Source organism: Cantharellus anzutake, assembly GCF_015039405.1.
Source record: "Cantharellus anzutake strain C23 chromosome Unknown EI90scaffold_31, whole genome shotgun sequence".
Classification (NCBI taxonomy): domain Eukaryota; kingdom Fungi; phylum Basidiomycota; class Agaricomycetes; order Cantharellales; family Hydnaceae; genus Cantharellus; species Cantharellus anzutake.
The window spans coordinates 55158-78690 of NW_024066981.1; the positions used below are offsets into that span (position 1 = coordinate 55158).

Below are 23533 nucleotides of genomic sequence, written 5' to 3' on the forward strand. Positions count from 1 at the left end.
GGACATCCCTTTCCCCCAGCTTTAATCACAACTAGGTTATCGGAGCATCTTGCACGAGCATGCACGTCCCCTGACAGGATTGTATGGATATGACAGGTAAGATCTCAGGTGCAGGCACCATGACATCCTCAAATCACAACCTCCACCAGTTGCGGAGGGCACTAAAACCATCGTCCATCATTGGGCAATTTTCGAGATGAGAACAGTCTGGTAACTTCCCAGACTGGGGATCAGGCCAGTGAGCCAGGTAACTTAATGCATCTGTTGTGGATGCATTAGACATGGCCTTCATAGCAGATATGCTATGAAGACCCTGCTCCTCCCTAGAGGAGTGATTGGGCAGCAAAGTCTCCTTCACCTTATTGAGTCACACATTGGGTGTGTTGGTCGAAGCAGACACACGGCTGCTTGTGGGTGGAGGCCTCTTAGAGAGGCTAGTGAAATCTCGATGGGCCTGGTGGCCAGTTGACACAAAGGAACGTCAAAAGTGGAGATAAAACCACCCTTCACATGGACGGTGTGCTTTCCGAAGTCCAGCAAAGCTTTGTAGGTGTTCAACCATGGAGCACCAGGATTTATATGGAAGCAAGAAATCCGTCACTCGACAGATCAACTGAAAACAGCAGTAAAGTGGGCAGTGCAGAGTTTGGCGAAGCGCAAGCACTCTAGTTGAATACAAAAGCTACTTAGTTACATTTCCACATTGCAGTGCGTTCCACATTGCGCGCGTCCACGGAGCTGGGTACGAGTCTGGATCACGTGTATATTATCCTTTTGCGCTCATCTCAGAGGGGGTTTGCAGGTTTTTTCATTGCGTGTGGCACATCCACGAACGAAAACGACTGGGTACACCCCCTTGCCGTAGACGCGTGACCGGTCGTTGGTCGTTGGTCGCGTAGGTGGGCACAGTACTTCGCTTTCTCATCGCTATTAGCAGCGCGCTTTCGTGAGTTCACCCGCCGCTGTGAACCACCGTCTGCTTTCTAACTTGGGCGTTTAGCCCTGCTTGACTCCCGTTCACCTTACTTTTCGCGCATCCTGCCCCCTTCCCCACCACCGCTAACTAAACCTCAGAAACATTGGCCAGTGACTGGGGAGTCTGTTTGTATCCCTGCCCCACAGTGTCGACTATACATCAAGTATCTACCTTGCTCTCTCTTCTAGCATGCCAGTGAGGACAAGAAAGCAAGTTGCGCTGCATCGTGATCGTTCCGCCCACAACAACCATCAACCTCTTTACAAACTTTTCCCTGAAATCATTTCCGAGATCTTCCTATATGGCCTCCCGGATGTCTTACCAGCTATGATGAAGATGGGCCGGGATTCATTGAGTGGTCTGTGGAATGAGCGTATACGCTATCTCACCTTGATCACAGGCGTGTGCGCCCTGGTTCGAGGCATCATCTTGTGTGATCCTTTATTTTGGAACGTGATAGGATATGCGCGTAATCGGGGTCAAGAAACCCTGGAGGAGACATTTCTGGAAGTGATGTCTGCATTCATTCGGCGTTCAAGAAATGTGAACGTGCATCTCGTCTTGGTTGACTCCGAATCCGACCCGTTTCGCCAGACAATTGGTGTGGAAACATTGCGAAAGCTTCTTTATCCCATCCTTCCTCGGTGCTCTACTCTTGTGTACCGAGCTTATTTTCATTTTCATCATCCCTTCTTCCCCCTCCCTGGGAAGTTGAAGGTCCTAAAAACACTTGTGATCGAGGCAGTCGGGGGTCGTCGTGATAGAACGTATAGAACGTATTCCCCAATTTTTGACGACCACGACCCGGGTTGTTCTCTCGAAAACCTCAGTTTAGAGGTTTGGTGGGATAAGGATAACAAGACTTTGGGGGAGAGTTCGACTTTTGCTTCTGTGCGTACTCTGACTTGGAGCTTCCAGTACGGGTATGCAGTGGGGCAATTCCGTCGAGTGCTTTCCCTTATGCCCCGGCTCAGGCATCTTGTGGTCGACATGCATTTTGGGGGGTTTCTGAACAACTGGGATTTTAATGATATTGCCACTCAAACACCACGGGAAAAATGTATCATTCCATCCCTAATCTCGGTTCAAGTCACATTCAATGCGTCTCTTGGGTTCTTCCAATTCGTGAATGCTCCTCAATTACAACATCTGTGCCTCAGTCCCTCCAGGTCAGGCGAGACACGCCAGCGTATCCCATGCAGCTGGATTCTCAATCTTCATCCGAGCCTGACGACATTCCCAAGTTTGAAGACGATCCGCATCGATATGTCGACGTGCTCCCTAAAGGTGATGGAGAGATTACTATGTAACGGGACCTCGCTTGTGATGATTGAAATCCTATCGGACAACTACGTCGATCTTAATATCTTTCTAGACATCCTTTCAAACAGCAACACGGCCCTTCCACTTCTATCCTTTGTTCGAATCATGTGGACATCTCGTTGGTCCCCCTCGTATCCCAATCGGGAAAAGATCGCGAAGATTCTGATGAACTCCAGCGAAAGAAAGAACGTTCGGATAGAGTTTGTTCGAGATCCTGCTCAATGGATAGAGGATCCGTATCCGGCTTCGTTAGCGGAGAGAATAGAGAGTGTGAAGGGGAATGTTCAAACTGTTGAACCCCTGCACATGAGATATCAAAGGCTATATGGGTCTGAGGCGTAAATCCATTCGTTCTGATGGTTGTTCGCAGTAGGTTGTGATTTGCAGTTTTGCTCGAGAACAGCTCGCCGACATGCCATGTCACGATGACTGTCATCACACCCTCGGGGCATTTGGTCTATGCGCATTCCGAATTTAACATCTACAGTTTACAATGTACAGCACTTTCATTATGATTCCCAATTTCATACATTTCCCGCTAGCCATGAATGAATGAAAATTTACTGTGGATAGATTGGATTAGCACATAGGTGACAAACCAGGCGGCTACTTAGGACCCCACTCACTGTAATAACGGTGGGCTCGCTACGACCTAGGAATTCCGGCAATTTAGTAATAGCGAGAGCCACCTCGATAAGACCTTTCAACCCCTCTGCAGTCGGTCGCTCATACTGTGCCGGATCCTTCGAGTATCTCTCAATGTAGAAACGTACGGTTGCGCCTTGACTGCCTGTTCCGCTCAAACGGAAGACGACACGAGAACCATCTGTGAACTGAAGAATGTGACCCTGGTTCTTTGAGACACTGTTATCAATAGGATCGGTATAGGTGAAGTTAGTGACTTTGGCCACAGTGAAAGATTCGGAGACGGATTTGGCGTTGTAGGATGAGGAGATGAAAGATGGGTCAGCGAATAGCTTGTCAAGGTTGTCTATCAAGGCCTGCGCGCCTTCAGATGAAACTTCCTCATAATCATAACTGAAGCAAGGGGACTGGTGAACAAACGCGGCTATAATGTCATAAGAAAACCCACCGAGAGAAGAAGCTGCGGCCGTATTTCTGATAGTGGTCGAGTAAAATTTCGTTGATGCCCCAACCTTTGTTTGTCTGATTGGCAGCGGCAATGATGTTGAGCCAAGCTGGCAAAATGTTGATGTCAGGGGATGTCAGAAAGGTGACACTCAGCATACCTATAACAGCCCAAATTCCATCCTTCTCGCGAATGTGATCAGATCCAGTGCCGAAGGACTCTTCTCCGCAAATAGAAAGACGACCGGCATCCATCAAGTTTCCAAAAAACTTCCATCCTGTTGGCACCTCAAAGACCTCATAGCCTTTCGCCTCGGCAACATAGTCAATAGCGGCACTAGTTGGCATACTCCTTGCCAAACCCTTGACGCCACCCTTGAAATAAGGAATGCTGTCGGCCCAATCAGCGATGATCGCCACCGAGTCCGAGGGAGTGACAAACGCCCCCTTGCCGTAGATCATATTTCGATCTCCATCCCCATCGCTAGCTGCTCCGAACTGAATATTGTTCTTCTCGACGACTTCGACGAGACTGTGGGCGTAGGTTAAGTTAGGATCAGGATGACCGCCACCAAAGTTGGGAGATGGCTCGAAATTCTGAATGGAATCCCGGGGAAGACCAAGTTCCCCAAGAAGAATGGCCTTTGCGTAGGGTCCAGTCACTCCATGCAAACCGTCGAAGAGCACTTTGAAGGAGGGAGTCGAGTGTAAGAAGGATTTGATGAGGCCAAAGTCGAAAATAGATCGAAGCAGCTCGACGTAGTCCGCAACTGAATCAATGATAGTAACCTTCAAAGGACCATAAGTCTGATCGCCAATCTTCGAGAGGTCAACCTGGGACCACAATATCAGCACATTTCCAACATCTTTGATGATGTGAATCTGGTGAACATACGGGTGGTGCATCGAGGACTTTGTATGAGGTTATCGACTTTGTTCTTCCGTATATGGAGTTAGTGACATTTTCAGGGGCCGGTCCGCCATTCTGAACGTTGTATTTGATACCAAAATCAGCGTTCGGTCCGCCAGGGTTGTGGCTAGCAGTCAACAAGATACCACCAGTGGCTTTGTATTTGCGAATGATGTTAGAAGCGGCAGGAGTCGATAGGATACCCTGGTGGCCGATGATAAGCTTGGAAACACCATTCCCTGCGGCAATACGCAGGATGATCTGAATGGCGGGGACAGAGAAGTATCGTCCATCGCCTCCGACGACGAGTGTCGCGCCCTTCGCACCACCTTGTGCAGGAATAGAGTCAAGGATGGCCTGCACAAAGTTTTCGGTGTAGTGCTCCTGTTCGAACACTTTCACTCTGTATTCAACAGAATCAGCGCCGATCGCCGATCAGAAAATCGAGCGCAACGCGGGTTCACCGTTTCCTGAGTCCGGATGTGCCTGGCTTTTGGCCATCGAATGGCTTAGTGGGGATCTCTTTGATATCACTAGACATCGTTTAGGACGTTGGATATGGTGGAAAGATCGATTGTTGGAGCCGGAGTGGAGTACTAAATATTTCGGCCAGCACCTGAATTTGGGATGTTGACACATATTGATAATCCCGATGCCAAGACACGTGTCTGACCGAAATTTATTGTTATCATTCAGGGAGGTGCATGCTGTGGCGTGGCAGACCCTCAGGGAGCGCAGGGGATGGCTTGTAGATCACCGTCTACTTGTCAACGGCATCAAACAACGTTTTGATGTTGCAACCACAAGTCCCAGCAACGCGCGGCCGCAGGTCACTTAATACAGAACTGCAGGCGAGCACAACACGATGTGTTCCGGTAGACAACAATGCCTCTCGGTGCAGGAAGCCATGCCCCGGTTGCGCGTTTGCAGACCCAAACCTGAAGCAGCCACGTTTTCTTCCACGCTTTGAAAGAATCACCGCGAAGCCAATGCTGAACAGTTCGCCTATCTCAATAGCGTCCCAATGCTCGTTCAATTACTAACTGGGTAACAATCACTCAATTGTCCTGGTTGTCACTCAAGACAATGAGACATGTGGATATCGGAGTCGCAAACGGCCGGGCACGCGACTTACGTCTTCTGGCTTCTGTTATAACCCTATGGGTTGTCCAAGCATGGGAATGGCACCTACTCCTCTATCCCATAGTCCCTAGTCTCCGCTCTCGTCTCTGACTGGTTTATCAATGCCCACGAAGGTAACTGCGGCGGGGAAGCCCTCCTTGGCGCTAAAGGAGGACAGCGGTTTCCGAGGGTTTTTCAGGAAGCTGTCATTGAGTAAGAAGGGGGTGAGTTTGTCCCACTATTCCCCATTCCCAATTTACCCGCTCTTCTCGTCTTCTGGTGGTGGGCAAACGTAGTGTACTTAGTAAGGTCCTTCGTCTGTAGTCGAGTACACACGAGGAGCTGGTTGCTCCTCCCCCGCCTTACAAGGCTTCTCTATCCCCAACTTCGCCAGCCCGCGTCATTGATAATGGTACACACTACCCACTCGCATCCTCTCGAAATATTCCCCTGACATGCATTCGCGTCACGCCAGATTCCGCGACTTCGCCGTCCACGCGACCACCTCGGCCGGACCTGACTCCCGAAGAGAGGGAAAAGCGCCGCGCCCGCCGACTAAGTAAACCTCCACGCCCCGCACCGACGCCCGCTTCCGCTTGCACTCCGAATGTTGTGACCGGAGTGTACCCAACCGGCGACCCAAAACCACATGGCTCATCCCGCACATCTCTTTCTTCGTTCTTTCTTGCTGCTACTGCCACAACGCGCACAGGCACCCCCAAGAATAATGTCGACTCTTCCGGCCGTACACGACCTCCAGTCAGCGGTACGCCTGCTCGAACTCGCCCCGGGGCCTATCGCCATCCCAACCCACTGCCAAACACGGCTAATTCAAAAAACAACAATAACGCCCCTTCCATCGGACATGCGTATCATTATCAACGTACTCGCACAAATAGCAGCACTGATCTGTCGCGCCATCATGAAGCTATATCATGCCTGGAAGCCGTTCTGAAGGCCTACGATGCTAATCTCGTCACAGATGTACGGCATGTCATGGAGCAAGTTGCACTTGCCCGAGATATACTAGTTGGAGAGGATTATGCTGGGAGTGGAAATGCTAGCACAGCGTTTTTGATGAAGAGCGCGAAAACGAGTGAGTTGAGTGTTGATAGCGTGGAATTGCCGCCGCCTCCGGCAAGATCGAAGACGAGGGAACGTAGAAGTGCCTCGCCAAAAGGAAGTAGTTCTTCTTCGGACTCTTCGATGGGGAGGAAAAGTGGAGATTCACTTGGAGGTGCGAGTGAGGGATCGGAAGCATCGTCCGTGACGTCCGCCGATTCGAAGCTAGCAGGGGAGGGGAATAGGATGACGCTGTTTGCGACCATTCCATCGTTCCCGCTTGCCAGCCCACCCCCAAAACCTCTCCGCCAGTAAACTCGATGGACACTATCAACTCTTGTCGTTCCCCTTGACGAAATCCAATGATCACCGTTTAACGATATTTATTCCACTTCCACCTCGCCGTTACCCTTGTGGAAACATTGGCGTCTTACACCTGCAGCCCCCCTTCATTGAAAACTCTGGAGTATTCTTTCCACTCGCTTGGTGTTGGCCTTGTACAGTAGTTGTACATGAGAATGTACATTACTTAGTGTCGATATATGACAACTATCATAGTAGCATCATGGATGACGTTTATTTCCCTTGTGTACGTAAAATGCATCCTTGCAAATTAGGCAAATTGCGGTATTTGCCGTTTTACGTAAATGCCTGCTGAACGAACATGCTGATCTTGTGAAGCACCCTAGATCAAATCACCTCAGCCAAATTTCACAATCGGATTACTGAAATCTTTGCTGTCTTCTGCTCTTTGTTCTATTCCAATACAGGCTTGTCGCCTGCCTAGGTCTTTGTAGCCAGTTGGCTTGATCGTCCCACTCCCAGTGCCGCAAGGGCTGTTACCGCCAGGGGCAAGCTGTGTGATGGCTGTGTTCGAAGGACAATTGTAACCAAACTAGGAAGAAACCATTAATTCAAATTGGAAAGACCATTGACCCCTCCCAACACGTTGGTACCTCGAACTTAAACACTCCCTTCCTTCCCTCCGTCTGCCTCTGGAGGCTCTCCTTCCTCGAACGCTTCGAATTGGGTCTCTTACTTCTTACTGTCTCTCTTTGACATTCTCTTCCCTGGGTGTTTTAGCTCAATAGATCATATCTTATGGCCTGGTTGAAGTTCATCTTCGCCGCCTTGACCCTCATATCGCGCGCGTGTGCGGGGATCATTTACAATGGCCAGATTGACGGTCAGTAGAGGCTGTCCTCACAATGCCTAACTCAACTTATTCGTTTCCATCCCCATTGCCGTTTTACGTACATGCACCACGACTCGAACATTGCTTGCATAAAACAATACTATAGATGCCTACGACTTTGTGATCTGTGGAGGAGGCCTCGCTGGCTTGGTTATTGCATCCCGTCTTACAGAGGACTCGAACCATACCGTGCTCGTGCTCGAAGCTGGCGATTCTGGTGACGCTGTCAAACAGTCTATCGATGTCCCTTCCAATGCATACTTTTCCACCCTCCTCGGGACATCCTACGATTGGCAATTCGTCACTACGCCTCAGCCAGGGCTTGGCGGAAAGACTGCACCTTGGCCAAGAGGTAAAGTCGTCGGAGGCAGTTCGGCGGTGAATGGCATGTATCTCGTTAGACCCTCCACTTTGGAAATGAACGCTTGGAGAAATTTGTTGGGAGACATGCCTAACGCGGACGCTTGGGGGTGGGATAGAATGTTCGCATATATGAAGAAGGTTGGATGGCAGCTTAGCCATTTTTGGACAACAGTGATTTTTGGTGCTGACTTATCTGGTGGTTTTTAAACTTTTGCAGTCAGAAACGTTCACTCCTCCTACAAAGGCTGTCCAGGATGCTGGGGCGATCCAGTTTGACCCTGCCTCTCATGGATCCAGTGGCCCCTTGCACTACTCCTATCCGGGGTGAGGATTGGATTTCTATATCATTCACCCCGAACGACTGAACATCGTCAATGTGATTTCTGCTCAGATTTATCTTCCCTATCGTCGGCAATTGGACATCTACATTAGATTGGATCGGTATTCCTCCTAGTCCCGATTCTAATGGAGGAAGCGGGTGGGGAGCATTCATAGGTCTGTCGAGACATGTATAACATTCCATTGATTGAAGTTCTAATTCTACCTCCATCATTCACATTCGGTCATACAGCAACTTCGGCTATTAATCCGTCAAACTGGACCCGGTGAGCATGTCTCAACACCAGATTTTGCTATTCCAACCACTCACGCTCTCCTGTGCATCAGATCTTATTCGCGCTCCGCGTATATAGACCCTCTCCCTCCACGCCCAAACCTCGCCATTCTACCCAATGCAACGGTCACCCGAATCATCTTCAGCGGAAGCATAACAAGTGCTATCGATGGGTCTACAGGTTTAAATGCTTCAGCGGTCGAATTTGCTTCAAACCCTGGGGCAACTAGACGGACAGTTCTGGTGAGGAAAGAAGTCATCGTGACCGGGGGTGCCATCGGGAGTCCGAATATTTTGATGCATTCTGGTGTGGGTCCTAAGGATATCTTGAATAAGGCTGGAGTTCCCATCAGTGAGTGTTTCGATTGTATTCAGAGAACACACAGGAGCATGATGGATGGTTTCTTTTTGTATTCCTAGAACACACCCTTCCAGGGGTCGGACAGCACCTTCAGGATCATATTAGTACCCAAGTCGTCTTTCAATTAACACCTGAGGCTGCCGCCAGTCTCCACCAGGACACGCACACGGTACGTGCCTGCTCCAGAGTTTCCCTATTTCATGGCCAATATCGAAACTAATATTTGTCACTTTGCTTTCATCACTACTTACAGCCGGGCATCACAACTTCACGTTTGGCATCGTTCGTCAACTCGGCGATTGCCTATGCCAATGTCTCTGATCTGGTCGTAAGTTTTTTCTGATTACACAGTTCCAAGTCGCATACGACTGAACATCGTCGATAGGGACCCGATTATGCGCCGACCTTCAAAAAGGATATTCAATCCTACTTTCCAGGGGCATATGCGAAGGTTCCTAGCTCGGATCCCACTGTCAAAGCCGGTTTCGCTGCCCTTTATAACACGACGTTGAATAATATCCTGCTTACCCGCGCGGGACAAGTCGAGCTTTTGTTCTCCCTCATGGACTCGGTTTCAGGAGGCACTCATGTGGCAATCCAGGCTGCATTACAGCATCCATATAGTGCGGGGTCCTTGTACATCCAGAATAACGATCCCTTCGCCGCCCCTATCATCGATCCTCAGTACCTGTCTAATGAGGCAGGCAAGTGGTGTCCCTCTGTCCATGGGTGCTCGAAAACTGATACCGGTTTATCATAGATATTGTCATGCTTCGCGAAGGGTTGAAGCTTGCGCGTACTCTGGGTGTAACCCAGCCTCTCAACTTGAGCATCGCAACAGAGCTCATACCAGGTCCCAAAGTGAACACAGATCCTGCATGGGATGCCTGGCTTGCGACACAGGTGGGAACTGAGTTTCATCCCTCTGGTACTTGTGCCCTGCTCCCACTCTCTTTGGGTGGTGTGGTGGACGCGAATTTGAAAGTCTATGGACTCGCCAATGTCCGTGTTGCTGATTCGAGTGTATTTGCGTTGGAGTTTGCGGCGCATGTGAGTCCCGCTTTTTCTTCCAATGCAGGCGGATAACTGATGTGCTGGGTCCTCTTTCTTTCGTACAGTTGATGGCCCCCACGTACGGTCTGGCAGAGCAGGCGTCTGACCTCATTCGCGAGACGTATTGGGTCAACAAGCCAACGAGTACTACTTCGTCCGGCGCTCAGAGTAGGACGGGAAGTCCATCGTCTACCGCGCCACCATCATCCACGAGTAGAAAATCTGCCTCGTCTCAATTAGAGGCTCCTTCATTGTTCGGAGGCGCATTGGCGCTTCTTGCAAGTCTTTTCGTTTTCTGATACATTCTTCCCGCCCAAGGCCACATGTGTCATTATTATGTGCAGTGTTACGCTTTCTCCCATGGACCAAGAGACACTTTTCTACATTGCACCGTCGCTTCGATCTCCCTCTGGGTGTATATATGATGTCAGGTAACGATAAGCTATAGTGTTTTGCAATGGCATGGCCCCAACTCTTCTACACTTGGGAAGTGTCTGCGCTCGGCTCTAGTAGCTATCCGATTACCAGACTGAACAAACGTCTATCATTATCGTACATTTGGTGAGACGGTATGAGCAGTTGATCCATCTGCCCTTGTGCGATGCGAGTGATTAAGTTTTTCTGACGGACTTGATCGATGGCAATGGGCTAACACACATGCCGATTATTTGTTATTTAATGGAGGTACGAGATTAAATCAGACTTGTGCGCACTCAGTCTAAACGCACTCTTTGGTCTCTTTTCGCGCGTGGCATTTTTCCCGGTGGTGCTTAATCTTATGCGCCGTACCCGCTGTCGGCCTTACGCATACTGTGCCTTCCGAGGTTACAGTCATGCCGATTCAGGTTTTTGCCGCTGCATTCCTGGGTCGATTCTTCCGGACAATCTCATCCGTGAGTTTCGTCCGCCTATGCTACAGGGCTCTGGCCCTCTTATACCTTATCCTCTGCTGAAGGCGTGTTCTTTCTTAGTCTTTTCTTTTGTCCTGTATGCTGTTTTTTGACGAAGTCTTTCCTTCGTCTTCCTTGCTTCCGGTAAGCCTTTCGGTCTCGCCGAGGGGGAGGTGTTGTGACCTTTGGTTACTCTCGGTGGGTGGGATCCCGATTGCTTACTTAGGTTTTTCTAGGTTTCCTTTTTTCGGTTGTTTCCTTGCCCTCTGTAACTTCTGTCTTTCTTTCCTTATTGCTCGTTGTCCTTGTCGTTTGCGAAACCCTCCTCCTTCCCCGGTCTCCTCCCTATTGTAAATTAACCGGGTCGCCTTCAATTCCAGAGGTTCTGGCATTTGCCGGGACTGTTGCCCCGCTAATCGCTTGCGTCTCCTGCGTGCACACAAGTAGAATACCAACTTTGTTTACATCGGGAAGTTGTGTGGCGGTCATTCGTAGCGGTTATTCTGGGGCGCTTTGAAGCGTTGGGGGCGTTTTGCCCTTTCTTATTTTACTTTATAACTCATGTATAATTCTTGTCGCAGTCTAACGCGACATAGGTATTTACAACATAGACTTCTTATTCGAGTCTGAGTCTAACGCGACATAGTCTGAATTCTAATACCGATGACTTCGATATTCTGTACACACCTGAGTTGTGAATACTCGCACACCTGGAGAGCTGTAACAACTAACAAACATTGGGTGTAACCGACCATTTCTGAGGGACTGATCACCAATCTAGGCCACACCGAGAGAGCTAGCTACTCGATAAAGCAAGCTTACTCCCAAGTGTCCAGATGAGATTTGCACAGTCGATGAAACATGCCGGAAGTTGGTGTGTACGTTGAACTAACCCGACACGCACAGAAATCAATTTTTCCCGTTCGGAAACTGACGCCCCGCAAAAGGCTAGAGTAGCTTCCCGACCACCTTCGGGACCGAAAACAACCCACCCCGGATTCTGCTTGGCTTGCTTGGCATGGGAAGGCAAAGCCAGGTTCTTATCCTGGAAGGTTTACTTGTTCGGCTCTGAAACACATATTGTGAGGGGAGTGGAAATTGGACATCAACATCGCATAGTTTAAAAGAACCGTAGAGATTCTTGGCAGTGAAGGGAACCAGGAACTGCCCAGCAGTTCACAGCAGACTAGAATAGGGCGGAGTTCAGTTGCCGTGAAAAGTTTGTGTGAGTTGCGTTTGGCGGTGACCACGCCTCAAAAGCTGGGACTGACTCCTGTGAATCGATATGATCATTAGAACTCCGCGACTGTGATTAGTTTTAAAGCCTCACAAAGCTTACTTTCACCCATCACACTATCCCGCGGTCAGAGACGAGGATGAAGAATACGATTGCATGGGCGTCACCTGTTGATGCGGGTCTTGGACGCATGTTGGCGGTTATCTGAACTGTAAGGTCTCATCGGAGCGGCAAGAAAGCCAAGAAACACGAAGCCTTGAGAACGGAGGCACTTCGTGCCCTTTACACCTTGATGGCGAGTTCTTACAGACTAAGCCTGCTCAAACCGAAACATTCATACCAGCGGCTAACCCAGAGAGCAGAAAGAGGGGGCTAAATCCAACAAGTCTCACTAGAAGGTCCCTGATGTTGTTCTGATGATGTTTGACATCACAACCACCAACCATGAAGGCAATCCATTGAGAATTAAGGAATGCGATACAGATGCTTCGGTGCGATTCCATGGTCCGCGGAGATCACGAACCCTGACGAAGAGGGTTCGGAGCGTGCTTGGTGATCTTGATCCTGTCCCCAACGCGAAGCACTCCAGCCGCAGAGACGGGGACACCATAAACTCTGTATGATACCATGTAGCGGTAGGTCGCAGGATCGGACCGGAGGAGCGTGGACAGCACATACCCAAAGTAGTAGAGACCAGGCTGAGGAACTACCCTTCGATATCCCATCAAGACTTTGTGTGGAACTTGAGAATCGCGAACCCCAGTGGCAGGGTCTACATTGGGGAACTTCGTCCCAAATGCATTGCATCAGGTAATATCTTCAAACCAGCGAAAAACCACGCCTTACAATGCATCGCGGAACGCGCCCTGGAAACAATAACGAATACTGCTTATCCCCCACTTGGCCTTCTATCCAGTCATCTTCCCCAAAAGGTGTCTCTACTCCTAAGACCACATTCTGAAGTCAAAGGGCTGTTATCCAAGGAAGTGAAGCAGTAACCACCTTCAACGACCAAGTTTGGTCGCCATCTGTCAATACTAACTTCCCGGTTAATATCCCACTCAATGGCCCCGGCTTTTTGAGCCTCCCCGATGCGTCTCTGCGCATCGACAACCGAAGCAGTAGAAGCAATCATGAATGGACCAACATCTGCAAAGACAGTCCTTGGACCACCTTCATAGTCCAAGCCTGCAGCATCGATGGTTGCGAAAGGAACAGGACGAAGGTGAGCGGGGGGTTTCATTACTAACTTGACATGATGACCAGTAAGATTTGACAGGACGACAGATGGGTCTGGTGCACCAGGCGTTGAAGAAGGGACAACTCGACCACCTGTACAAAACTTAGTTGTCACCAAATCTGGAAAAATGGAGGGATTTCTCACTCAGGTTGTTGCCCCATAAATTAACCCCTTCAACTCTACACGACGAGGCCATTGTTCAAGCTAGTGCGCGAACAAGAGCAAATGGAACGTACTCTTCCCAGCCAAACACTTCCTCTGCAGGGGGGTCAAGTGGCATAGAAAATGACGGCACAGACGGGTCGTCTGGAAATGAGACGTCGAGCATTCCGCGCTCGAAATCAAATGATGGTTTTACTCGAGCAAGCTGAAGCAAAACCTGGTCAGTAGGTTGCCATTGAGTCGCAGCCCAAAAATTCACACCTTGATGCCTCGATTGTCCCTGGGACTTAGATGCTTGTTCTTCTCCAAGTCAACAATCATCCACTTGCGGTCGAACTTAATGCACAACTGTCGGTGATGATACAGCAACAACCAATGGAACACATCACCACACCTGAAGCCCTTCTTCGGTGAACGAAGATTCTAACAACGAAATGCCCATGCAACTCTGTCACGGACAATGAACAGAAATTCCGGCATCATAAAACACTTCGAAAGCACCTTTATTGGGTATACTGCATAATCAGGGCAATAAAGGAGTTGGGTGCTCGTAAGGCGCCTAGCTGGTAGCGGATGGGCCCACCAATGATACGGGAGAGCATGATATCTTGCTCATTTGGTGGTCGAGGACTGGAAGCACTCTTGAAGTAGCTCACAATACTAGTAGCCAATAGCTGTTCAAGGATTTTAGATGAAAGTTTTCAGGGAAAAGAAGCCAAAGATAGCCACCGATGCCATCCCCGTGGCACAGATTCCAAGGTTCAGTTAGCCAGAATGCCGCACCATGACTCAGCATATATCCTGTCGCAGCGGAATTTTCCGCCAAATAGGCCCGTGTGAAATCTCGTGACGTCAGACGTTGCGGTCACTCACGTGCCAGCAGTCGATCAATTAGTCGATGGCTCGAATATCCCTCGATGAAGAAGTACGACTATGGAATACGAACGCAGAGAGGGAGAAATACGAATCGCTAGCGACTCTATATGGCATCATCGTTTCGCTAGACTACCTCGAACGAGCATACGTGCGTGATTCGATAACCGCCGCTCAGTACGTACCCCACCTCGTGGTTCCTTATCGAGGAGAGAGAGCTTAGAAAATATGGGTTAGGAAGGTATTCCCCTGCATGCACAAAGCTTCTCGGCCAATATAAGACTATGCTTAAGCTGGTATCCGATGATGTTCCGAGTATCGAAGAATTCATGAAACGATACAGAGTCAGTCATTGAGAATATATGGCAGCGACAGGATTCTGAGGCTATCGCTATGCATAGATGGAGCATCCTGCAGCCTTACATCGGCTCAAAGTTGACGTTCCTGCCACTGTCGAGCACGCTTCTGACCAATCAGGGACTGAGACAGGACAAGCAGTGGCTGAAACCACTCAAGTGAGCATTTATCCTTCTTCGAGTTGAGCAACATTCACTTTTATTTAGAATTTCATCACATTCATGGATGCCCTCAAATTGCGATTACGAGCAAAGGATCAATTACACCCCCTTTTGCAAGAGCTCATGACAGGGTACGCCCGCTTTAAGGGAAGCGCAGAGTGGCAAGGAAGAAGCAAGATGATTGGTTGGTGAGTCCCTGGTTCGTTTATTCCTCGGATTGCATACATTGATCCTTGGCAGGCTCATAACCCTGAACCAAATGAAGGCTTCGGATGAGATCAGTGATGAACAATCCCGCCAAGTAAGATACGGAGACCTCCTCGACCTTGAAATTTAAGTTCACCTGACGTGGACGACCACAGATGCTATTTGATATCGACCATGCCTACCAGGAGTTCTTCAGCTCCCTGCGGACAGGACAGTCCGCTTCGCCTAGTACTTAGGTCTCTGGGATCAGAACCTTTAGTGACTTCATGTGATATTTTGGTGAAAACGTAACGGCGTATATGCAAATGAAAGGAATCCAGACGAAAAATCATGGGAGTGCACAACCCAGTGCAAAGGACCACTGAGAGGACGTTACGGGAAGAAACCGAGAATTAAATTAGGCACGGACTAGCCATTTGCAAAATATCCCCGGTGGGAGAAGCAGAATCGAACGAATACCAAATGGTAGGTAATAGGCCAGTCGGGGGTCATAAAAACGAGGCCGTGGCATTCTCTCAGAAAATTCTCCGTGATGCTCTAGCAGAGCAAACAAACTGGACAACTTTTGCTAGTATCTGCCTCTTGCCACTATTTGACACCTTTCCCTTCGACTCAACTGCAACATCAAGTTGGGCAGGCCCCCGGGTGTCAGTGGGACGTTGGAACGGCAGAATGAAGTCCAAGTCATCGTCAGATCCCCCAAACGCATAGAAAGACGAGCGTATCACTGGAGAGTTCATCACGAGCCGAGGTCCACAGATGCGCACAGGGTCCATTTCATCGTGGTCGTGGACGGTAGTGCTTGGTGTGATGGCTGGAATGTAGGTCGGCATTGAACTGGGACGACGAGGAGCATCGTAAAGTTGTTTCGACGCCTTCACGTTGAGGTCCCTTGCGATTGATTGGTCGGATAGTGTGGGAGTCATTTTACCCAACTCGGAGATTAGAGGGTAGGGAGATTGGAGGCACATTATTATGGGACTGTCACAGGCAGAAGGCGTGAAGGGCCCCAGAAAGGAAGCTGGAGAGATGGAAAGGGGCGAGTCCGAACAATCTCCGAGAAAAGATCGATCCACCAAGGAGCTCGAACCGAAGGAAAGGTAAGAGTATGAACGGCCACAGGAAGGGGCAGGGTTCCGCACAGGAGTAGGAATCACAGGAGAATCAGGAGCGGGAATTACAGGAGACTCGGCGGCTTTGACGAGATGAATTGGGTTGTGGTGGCAAGATTCAACGATTTGCTGAATGTGAGAAGGCAACTACATGGGTGATACATATGTAAGCCCGAAATGTGCATGTGCATTACAACTCCTTACCTCGGCGTCAGTTTCATTGGATATGTCAGGGCAGTAGATCCAAGTGGCATTGCGAGCAGATTGGAGACACATGACCCTCCATGCATCGCCTCCATTGGCGGGGATGAGGCCATCCTCGCTCGAGGATTCAATGGACCAGGCGCGGTCAATGCCATGAGGCATTGGCAAAAGATTGTAGACAACAACACAGCGCTTTGGTTTCCAAACGTGAACACGAGGGCCAAGAGCCCCTTGTTGAATATCACGAAGGATTAAAGCGGAGAGAACAGAAGACCAAGAGTGGTTAATCGCAATGGAAGCGCTAGCCGAAGGTTCGAGAAGATAAGGGTTCAGCTTGAATTCTAGCGCACGAATCCAAGCGGTATCTTTGGGGTCGTCAGGTCTGAGCGCGTGACAAGGAACAATAACTTCGAAAGAGGAAGATGAGTTCATGATCGGACAGAAGATAACCACACGAGGAGCCTGGGAGAATGGGCAAAAAAACAAGCAGCTTGTAGGCCGCGAAAGTTGTTATTTAAGGACTGGATCGAGATCCGGCCCAGACGTAAATGATTTTCTCCCAGACTAACGTTTCGTTTAGGACCATCAATACTGTTGATTACAGTTTCGACCGTACCTCATGTCTTGGTCGTGACTGAAAACAAGGGTACTAAGCTGGTCTAATTGTCAACCCAGAGGGGACTGTGTGTATGCTGAAGGGCAAAACTTGTTTGCGCATTATTCGTACCCACGGGAGTAAATATGCTGACACAGTGAGCCGAGTCATTATCCGCGCCGACCCTCCGATTTTTACCACGTCTGGTCGGTCTCTTGCTACTTTTTTGTATCGTTACTTCGCAGTCGGAATGTAGGGTTCAACGCTTCATTTTGGACATTTTTAGGAATTCCCTGGAGAATGAACTTTCATGATTTAAAAAATCGTGTTTGGTCACCTGAGAACTGTGAACCCAACAATGCCCACCTTTTCGCTCACAACCCTGTGGAATATCCAACTCGCTATACCCTAACCTGGCTAGACCACGCGACTGTGGCCCCGAAAATTGTATAAATTCCCCAACTCATTTCACCCACAGGAGTACCTATCCTCTCAACTCCCCATCATGAGCCAAAGAGCTACTAGTTTCTCTACCCTCACTACTGGAGCAACGTCATCACACCCTGGCGCCCCCGCAAGGGTAACGTCTTCTATCCTCTTGACCGCGAGTGACGATCTTGCTAGGCAGCGCGCTATTCTCAAGGAACGTCTCGTTCTTGGTTTGCGCATCCTGCACAAGCATGGCTTCGAGTATCACGTTGTAAGCCCCACGAACCCTTCGCAAGAATAGTTGGATAACGAATGCCTTATCAGTCCCCCAGGATAACCGTCCGCGATCCAGGCGACCCTAACACTTTCTGGGTTCACCCCATTGGACTTGCCTTCAAACGTACGTCACACTACCTCCTAACTCTACTGAAGCCGCCTAATTCCCACACGTGTCAAATCAACGTCTCTGTAGTGGTAACGTCAACCGATCTCATGCTGGTCGACAGAGATGGCAACTATCTTGGAGGCGGCGGCGATCGCTGCAGGAAAATCAACGTCACTGCGTGCAAAGTTGATTACCCTGTCTTTACTGCTCGTCCTGTATGTCACGGGCGTGTAATTTACCGAATTCTCCAACCCCGGCTAATGATTCTCTTCTAAACAGGACATTACAACGAGTAAGTCTGCTGATTGAATGCGTGGGAATTGGCCAGAAGACCGACGTCATTGGCATCTCCACAGTTTGCCACATCCACTCCACTCATGGAATGGCGTTCTCTGCTCTTGGGCGACATGTATGAAAATTCACATCCACTTGGAGCTTTCGGCTTAACTAACATTTTTAATGCAGCTGGACATGCTCACTCAGGAATCCGCCGTCTTTTTCGAAGAGCATAACTTGTACGCTGGTAGTGGCGAACTAGTAAGTAAGTCACAAGAAGGTCGTGAAGTTGCCGAAGCTCTTGGGAAAGGGAAAGCGGTTATTCAACACAATCATGGCCTCATGTGAGTCGATCATGTTACTTGTTTGGCTGTATCATTCACCAGATGTACCCCTAGGACGGTCGGTACAACGATCGACTCAGCCCTGGCATGGGCTATTGTGTTCGTCCTCAATTTTCTTTTTTAGCACTGGTCTCGTGAACTGATTGTGCCTTAACGGGTAAACTCTCCTGTTCCAGACTCGACAAGGAGTGTCAGGTGCAGTTATTGACTCTTTCTACTGGTCTTTCTACAGTCAAGATCCCTCCTGAGGATGCCGCTTTGTTGAGGAGTTTGGGTGGAACCGAGGAGGACGGTGTTAGAAAAGCTGCGGTGAGATTTTTCGCTCTGCCATGGGAATGTAGTTCCTTATTAATTAATACAGATTTACTTCCAAGAAGCTGAAGCGGAATATTTCAGCGAGTCTTACCGCAAAGGATACCCCTAGCTTTGTTGTCGTGATCACGTCACACTTTGCACGCATTATTGTTAGTTCGATTGCTACCCACAAGCAATACATGTATATACATGTATTATATCCTGTTACGAGTCCTGATCACCGAAAATTATTTCGCAAGGGCGATAATTTGTCCAGAATCTCGATAACCCCTTTGTTGAAATTGACATTAGATGCACTAATGCCCCGTGGCTATCGTCAGCTGCTCTGGACACTGAATCGCCCCTCGAACCACGTGTTGTCCTCCCCCGACGCTCGGATAATGACCAATGAGAGTTGACTAAGCCCTGTTAGGCTGGCTTGCGGGGCATTTGTTTGTGGGGCCAGACTCCATCACTCAGTTTCCCCGAGGTTTAGCCGCTTGCTTGTGGGTTGCTTCCGGGGAACCAAGTTAGGCTAGACCCTCGGGACAATCGGGCTCGAGATTTTTTCCATGGCGCGTTCTCATGGTTGACTATTTCAGGAGAAATTCAGATTAAAGCCGAACCGCCTTGGTCACAGTGCCCCGCCTAAGCGGGCCGTTCTCCCGCGTTCCGAAATCCATCTGCACTGGATTTTTTTGAAGATGAGTTTCGGTGGACCGCTTATCCAAGAGGGAATCGAATTATTGATCATTGATCGCATTTCATGAGGAAGAATCACCCAAGCCGAAAGTGTGGACCGCGGAACCGCGGCGAGGGTAACACCAATCATGATGAGAGAATTATGGCATGGGAGCAACAGATCGATGGAAGTTCGTCTGAGGAACATTCGAGATGAGTGCAGTAACAACGAAGTGTGAACGTGGCTTCATTGAGTGAATCGAATTCCCCGAGACAACCGTAGATGCGTCTTTACCCCCACGAAATGAGTGTAAACGGCGTACCTATTGGAACGGAACGTCAGGAAGCAAAGAAGTCATCCACACACAGCAGCTTGTCTCCAATGTCCGCCAAGGATCGCAACAATGAGGTACCGAGCGTCCGGCGCATCCAGCGCCACCAACCGACCCGGGAGATCCATCGCTTGCTGCATATTCGATTTGGGAGACTCATTATTGAAATTATCAAGCCATCAGGGAGACATGATGTTCCTTATGAGCAGAAATTTCGCTAGTAATTATCCTTGCAGCGCAGCAGTAGAAGCTGGGGGCGATTCCAGGCCTGCAGGCTGTAACACATCATGACGAACATGTGTTGGGATAGGGCATTTCCTGGAAACATGCTATGCGAAGTGTTCTTGCAACGCGCGGCGCGTGCAAATGGAGGCTTTGCTGTTCGCTTCCTAAGGAATTGGTCTTCCCCGCGGAGCAACTGAGCTCGTATCGGACATGCACATACGGCTAGCCGGCCCCCGCCACAATTTGGAGTCCCACGTGCACGACGCCTCATTCGAGGTGCACTCAAGGGTAAATGGGCCTAGGCTCATTGCAACGAAACGGGACTGGAAAGATAGGCGAAATACCAGAGAAGCAATATCTAGGTGAGGCCGAGGATTGTTCATTGCTTCTACTTGGGCTATGTAGTACGTCCACAGGACCCAAGGGAACCAACTTGTGCTGCCTAGGAACCCGCACTTCCAGGGGTGCATATCCTTACGACATTGGCACGGTGGCAGATAGCCGGTGAGGGTCAGAAGCACCAAAATGATATGCAGCAATGACAAATTCTGTCTTCAGGAACCAGTGGACTGATGAATAGGTAGGCAACGCGTAAAGTTGGAGATAGAGATAGACGGTAGCCTACGGTACATAGCATAATATTGAGTTGGGAGCAGGATCGGTTTGGTTACATGCTTTGTTCGGGCAAAAGTGAGCTGAGCAACGGCAGATGCTGGAATTCGTGTGTCCGGCGCAGGCGGTGCATTTGAATCGACATGATACCTATACGAAATGGGCGGCGGGGGGTCTGACCGTCGTCCGGTCCGACCAAATTTTAAACATGTCACGAGCTGGAGGCAACACGTGGTGCCACCTTCCATTCAGGTCATGGCTGTCCGACACCGCGGAGAAACGAAGCTGTGGGCTGTTGCGGTTCGTGTGGATTCAAACAGACCATTCGTGGTTTCGCCGTGTTGTTATGAGCTTGACTCGGCTTCAAGACTTCGCCCGCGATTAAGTACCTTACCCTAGACCAGACTAGCGATGAAGCAAAATTACGCCAGTTGCTCATGGGGATACACCTCTTGACGTCCTTGAGGCCATCTTTGGCAGGAGCAATTTGAGTTGTCTGGTCTCCCTGAGCTATGAAACAGCCTTGCAGTTGTTGTGAAAGAGCCTTGCCAATAAGGGCTAGGGCATTCAGAAAGGCACGGTTTTTGGAGCCATAGAACCCGGTCCTCAGCAATTCCGTCTACGAGTTGGTGCTGGTTGCAGACTACACAGTAGGAGTAATCTCATATTTGGCTGAAATTGGAATTGCTCACCAGTCCAGCTTATGGGGCTTGCTACGACTTGAAATCGATGTCATAGTCCTTGAAATGCTTTGGAAAAAAATCTTTTTCATGAGCACCAACCACAGTCCCTATTTTCTTTGGACACCTTATCGAATATGTGAGTATGGTCTTCCCCTCTTATGACGAGGTCGAATTTCCAAGCGTTATGTTTCTCAACCTACGCGCCCTTATTGTGGCCGAGAAGACGATCGGTTACGTCCCTGGATCTAACCCGACCGACGATAAGGCGTGCCATTGCGGCATGTCTCAAACTGGAAATTTCGTCCAGCGCCCGACCCATCGTTACGGTTCGGGCCCCCATGCTATTGGATGGGGCCATTTTGCAGCTAGAACTTATGCTCCAGTCACTTCTGTCCAGAGGCCCGCCATACGAAACCCGACAAGTCACCCAGCGTTTGGGAAGTCTCTGGATGTTCTCAACGAGATCGAAGATCTTGGCAATGTCAGCTTATCGAGGGTGACCCGGCATTCTCTGCCGCTCTTCCAGCACGGTTTGCGGCACATTGTTCGTTTACCTGTCCTTCCTTGCGAAAAATTAAGGGGTTTCTTCCCCTCTGCGGAAAGCCAGAACTCGAGCTACCTTTCTAACCACAGATACGCTTGTGGTGCTTACCGCATAATAGCCACAGCGCTTGCCACTGGTCATGTAAGATCTATAACTTTAATCGGCCCAGAGAACTCTTTCATTTCAATCCACACCCTTGTCATGTGCAACCTAATTAGGTTGGCTCAGCACAACATCCATTCCTGAGTTTCTGTCAATTCCATATAGCCATCAGCGAGAGATGGTATTGGGATCCAGTAACGCACCACCACAAGCGTATGTGACAGCTGGGAAGATTAAGTATTAGTGTGTTCGCTTTGTATTGCCAGATTAGTGATATAGATGCATTCTGCCATGTGAGTGCCTAGCCCCCCACCGAGAGACAACAGATACGATTGATGCAATGGACCAGATAGTGGAGAGTGTCGCACGTTTGAGTGCAACCGATTTCTGGCTTCTACACTTCGGGATTGTGAGTTCGGAGTCACAGACTACATCAACGTTACAAATTACTCATCACGCAGTTGCTATAACATTCTTGGTACTATGGTAGGTGGTGACTTGCAAATCGAGAACGATGCGGGAGACGGCTCTCACATTCTGGTTGACCCTTTCTCCAACTGTATGAAGTCTCCGAAAAGGCTTGCGAGCGGACGGGAAAGACTGATTGGCGCATTCGTAGAATAACTGCACTGCTCTCTGGAGACTATCTGTGGGCTCACGCAGGGGACGGTAGTGACGAGGTTCGTCTTGCTTCACACTGGTTCCTGCTGAAAGCCTGACCAGTTATGCGGTGCGATCATCGTCACTTTATCATCGCCATGGCAGACGATCTTGTCGCTTACCTTAGAAATCACAAGACACAGGGGACCTCTACAAAAAGCAGAAAACTTTCCCCTTTGACATCATATACAATTTGTTGCAGTACTGCAACCTCGCAATGCAGCGAGTCATCCCACTTGTCAATCGAGATTGTTATACGGTGACACACCAATGTTTATGAAATCATATTGCGGTGCGATCTTTCCGTAAGGCTACGCGCTCACTATGGCCGTGGACGCATCCCGTTGATTTGATATGGGGTTGCGAAACATCATTCGAGACCCAAATCGGACTAGATGGATACCCTGTCAATCCGAGACAACATTCCTGCAACGTTTTCACCACTACGAAATCAATCACCCCTCCTGCCTGGACTGGAATCGGATCGTTTGGATCGCGACAAGTTCGCCGCTGCTTCTCAAAGCACTGTCACAAACGAGTCGCCTGGATCATTTGGACCTTTCTTCCTTTACAATCCTCTCATCTAAGCAACTTGCGGACGCCATTACACCCCCTTTGGTCTCTGGATCACTGCAACATTCGTTCCTCGGTGTGCCGTTCGGGTGCTGGCCGAACCTCCTCCGTACACTTGCCAACCGTCTATTCGGCATCTCGTACTCACCCATCCGATGACGTTCGTAGTCACCAGCGCCATGGACGCTCCACCCCTCCCGCCGCATGCCCCAGTTTGCAATTCGGCCAGCACAACCGGTGACCGCCCTTTGCAGAGACTCCGAGTTCTCAGGGCCCCGCATAGGTATC

The 23533-nt window shown here is 49.5% G+C and overlaps 10 protein-coding genes across 10 annotated transcripts; 6 read left to right on the forward strand and 4 right to left on the reverse strand.

The window, feature by feature from the left end:
* Positions 1-1211: 1211 nt before the first annotated feature.
* Positions 1212-2975, forward strand: EI90DRAFT_3062291 (uncharacterized protein). Its single transcript, XM_039060623.1, has 3 exons — positions 1212-1301; positions 1366-2862; positions 2926-2975. Exon 2 carries the CDS (start codon positions 1490-1492, stop codon positions 2639-2641), a length of 1152 nt encoding a protein of 383 aa, XP_038914756.1. The 5' UTR covers positions 1212-1301; positions 1366-1489; the 3' UTR covers positions 2642-2862; positions 2926-2975.
* On the reverse strand, positions 2860-4839 carry EI90DRAFT_2923920 (putative phosphoglucomutase; the record flags this gene model as incomplete). Its single annotated transcript, XM_039054830.1, has 5 exons — positions 2860-3337; positions 3393-3498; positions 3550-4222; positions 4284-4701; positions 4763-4839. 5 exons carry the CDS (start codon positions 4837-4839, stop codon positions 2860-2862), a joined length of 1752 nt encoding a protein of 583 aa, XP_038914757.1.
* A 703-nt stretch (positions 4840-5542) lies between these two features.
* Positions 5543-6797, forward strand: EI90DRAFT_3125133 (uncharacterized protein; the record flags this gene model as incomplete). Its single annotated transcript, XM_039063791.1, has 2 exons — positions 5543-5644; positions 5745-6797. The coding sequence occupies 2 exons, from the start codon at positions 5543-5545 to the stop codon at positions 6795-6797; spliced, it is 1155 nt and encodes a 384-aa protein (XP_038914758.1).
* A 786-nt stretch (positions 6798-7583) lies between these two features.
* Positions 7584-10366, forward strand: EI90DRAFT_3125134 (alcohol oxidase; the record flags this gene model as incomplete). The annotated part of the gene is made up of 11 exons (XM_039063792.1): positions 7584-7668; positions 7784-8178; positions 8258-8364; positions 8432-8535; positions 8612-8645; positions 8707-9005; positions 9074-9183; positions 9268-9342; positions 9400-9727; positions 9775-10064; positions 10133-10366. The coding sequence occupies 11 exons, from the start codon at positions 7584-7586 to the stop codon at positions 10364-10366; spliced, it is 2061 nt and encodes a 686-aa protein (XP_038914759.1).
* A 363-nt stretch (positions 10367-10729) lies between these two features.
* On the reverse strand, positions 10730-11412 carry EI90DRAFT_3062302 (uncharacterized protein; the record flags this gene model as incomplete). Its single annotated transcript, XM_039060624.1, has 3 exons — positions 10730-10960; positions 11000-11087; positions 11180-11412. Coding segments are annotated over 2 exons (321 nt in total), but the record flags the coding sequence as incomplete, so codon positions are not given.
* A 1297-nt stretch (positions 11413-12709) lies between these two features.
* Positions 12710-14038, reverse strand: EI90DRAFT_3125135 (uncharacterized protein; the record flags this gene model as incomplete). Its single annotated transcript, XM_039063793.1, has 7 exons — positions 12710-12979; positions 13041-13138; positions 13197-13526; positions 13579-13613; positions 13671-13801; positions 13858-13932; positions 13991-14038. The coding sequence occupies 7 exons, from the start codon at positions 14036-14038 to the stop codon at positions 12710-12712; spliced, it is 987 nt and encodes a 328-aa protein (XP_038914761.1).
* A 456-nt stretch (positions 14039-14494) lies between these two features.
* On the forward strand, positions 14495-15726 carry EI90DRAFT_2973553 (vacuolar protein sorting-associated protein 28; the record flags this gene model as incomplete). Its single annotated transcript, XM_039055784.1, has 6 exons — positions 14495-14646; positions 14711-14813; positions 14871-14984; positions 15033-15175; positions 15228-15288; positions 15350-15726. 6 exons carry the CDS (start codon positions 14495-14497, stop codon positions 15428-15430), a joined length of 654 nt encoding a protein of 217 aa, XP_038914762.1. The 3' UTR covers positions 15431-15726.
* On the reverse strand, positions 15317-17212 carry EI90DRAFT_3062308 (uncharacterized protein). Its single transcript, XM_039060625.1, has 2 exons — positions 16511-17212; positions 15317-16453 (listed from the first exon to the last, which is right to left on the reverse strand). The coding sequence occupies exons 1-2, from the start codon at positions 16940-16942 to the stop codon at positions 15710-15712; spliced, it is 1176 nt and encodes a 391-aa protein (XP_038914763.1). The 5' UTR covers positions 16943-17212; the 3' UTR covers positions 15317-15709.
* A 398-nt stretch (positions 17213-17610) lies between these two features.
* Positions 17611-18963, forward strand: EI90DRAFT_3125138 (class II aldolase/adducin N-terminal; the record flags this gene model as incomplete). The annotated part of the gene is made up of 9 exons (XM_039063794.1): positions 17611-17805; positions 17859-17934; positions 18007-18134; positions 18199-18211; positions 18276-18328; positions 18385-18539; positions 18594-18638; positions 18716-18848; positions 18901-18963. 9 exons carry the CDS (start codon positions 17611-17613, stop codon positions 18961-18963), a joined length of 861 nt encoding a protein of 286 aa, XP_038914764.1.
* Positions 18964-21220: 2257 nt separating this feature from the next.
* On the forward strand, positions 21221-22559 carry EI90DRAFT_1382885 (uncharacterized protein). The gene is made up of 2 exons (XM_039051734.1): positions 21221-22421; positions 22503-22559. The coding sequence occupies exon 1, from the start codon at positions 21509-21511 to the stop codon at positions 22154-22156; it is 648 nt and encodes a 215-aa protein (XP_038914765.1). The 5' UTR covers positions 21221-21508; the 3' UTR covers positions 22157-22421; positions 22503-22559.
* Positions 22560-23533: the final 974 nt, after the last annotated feature.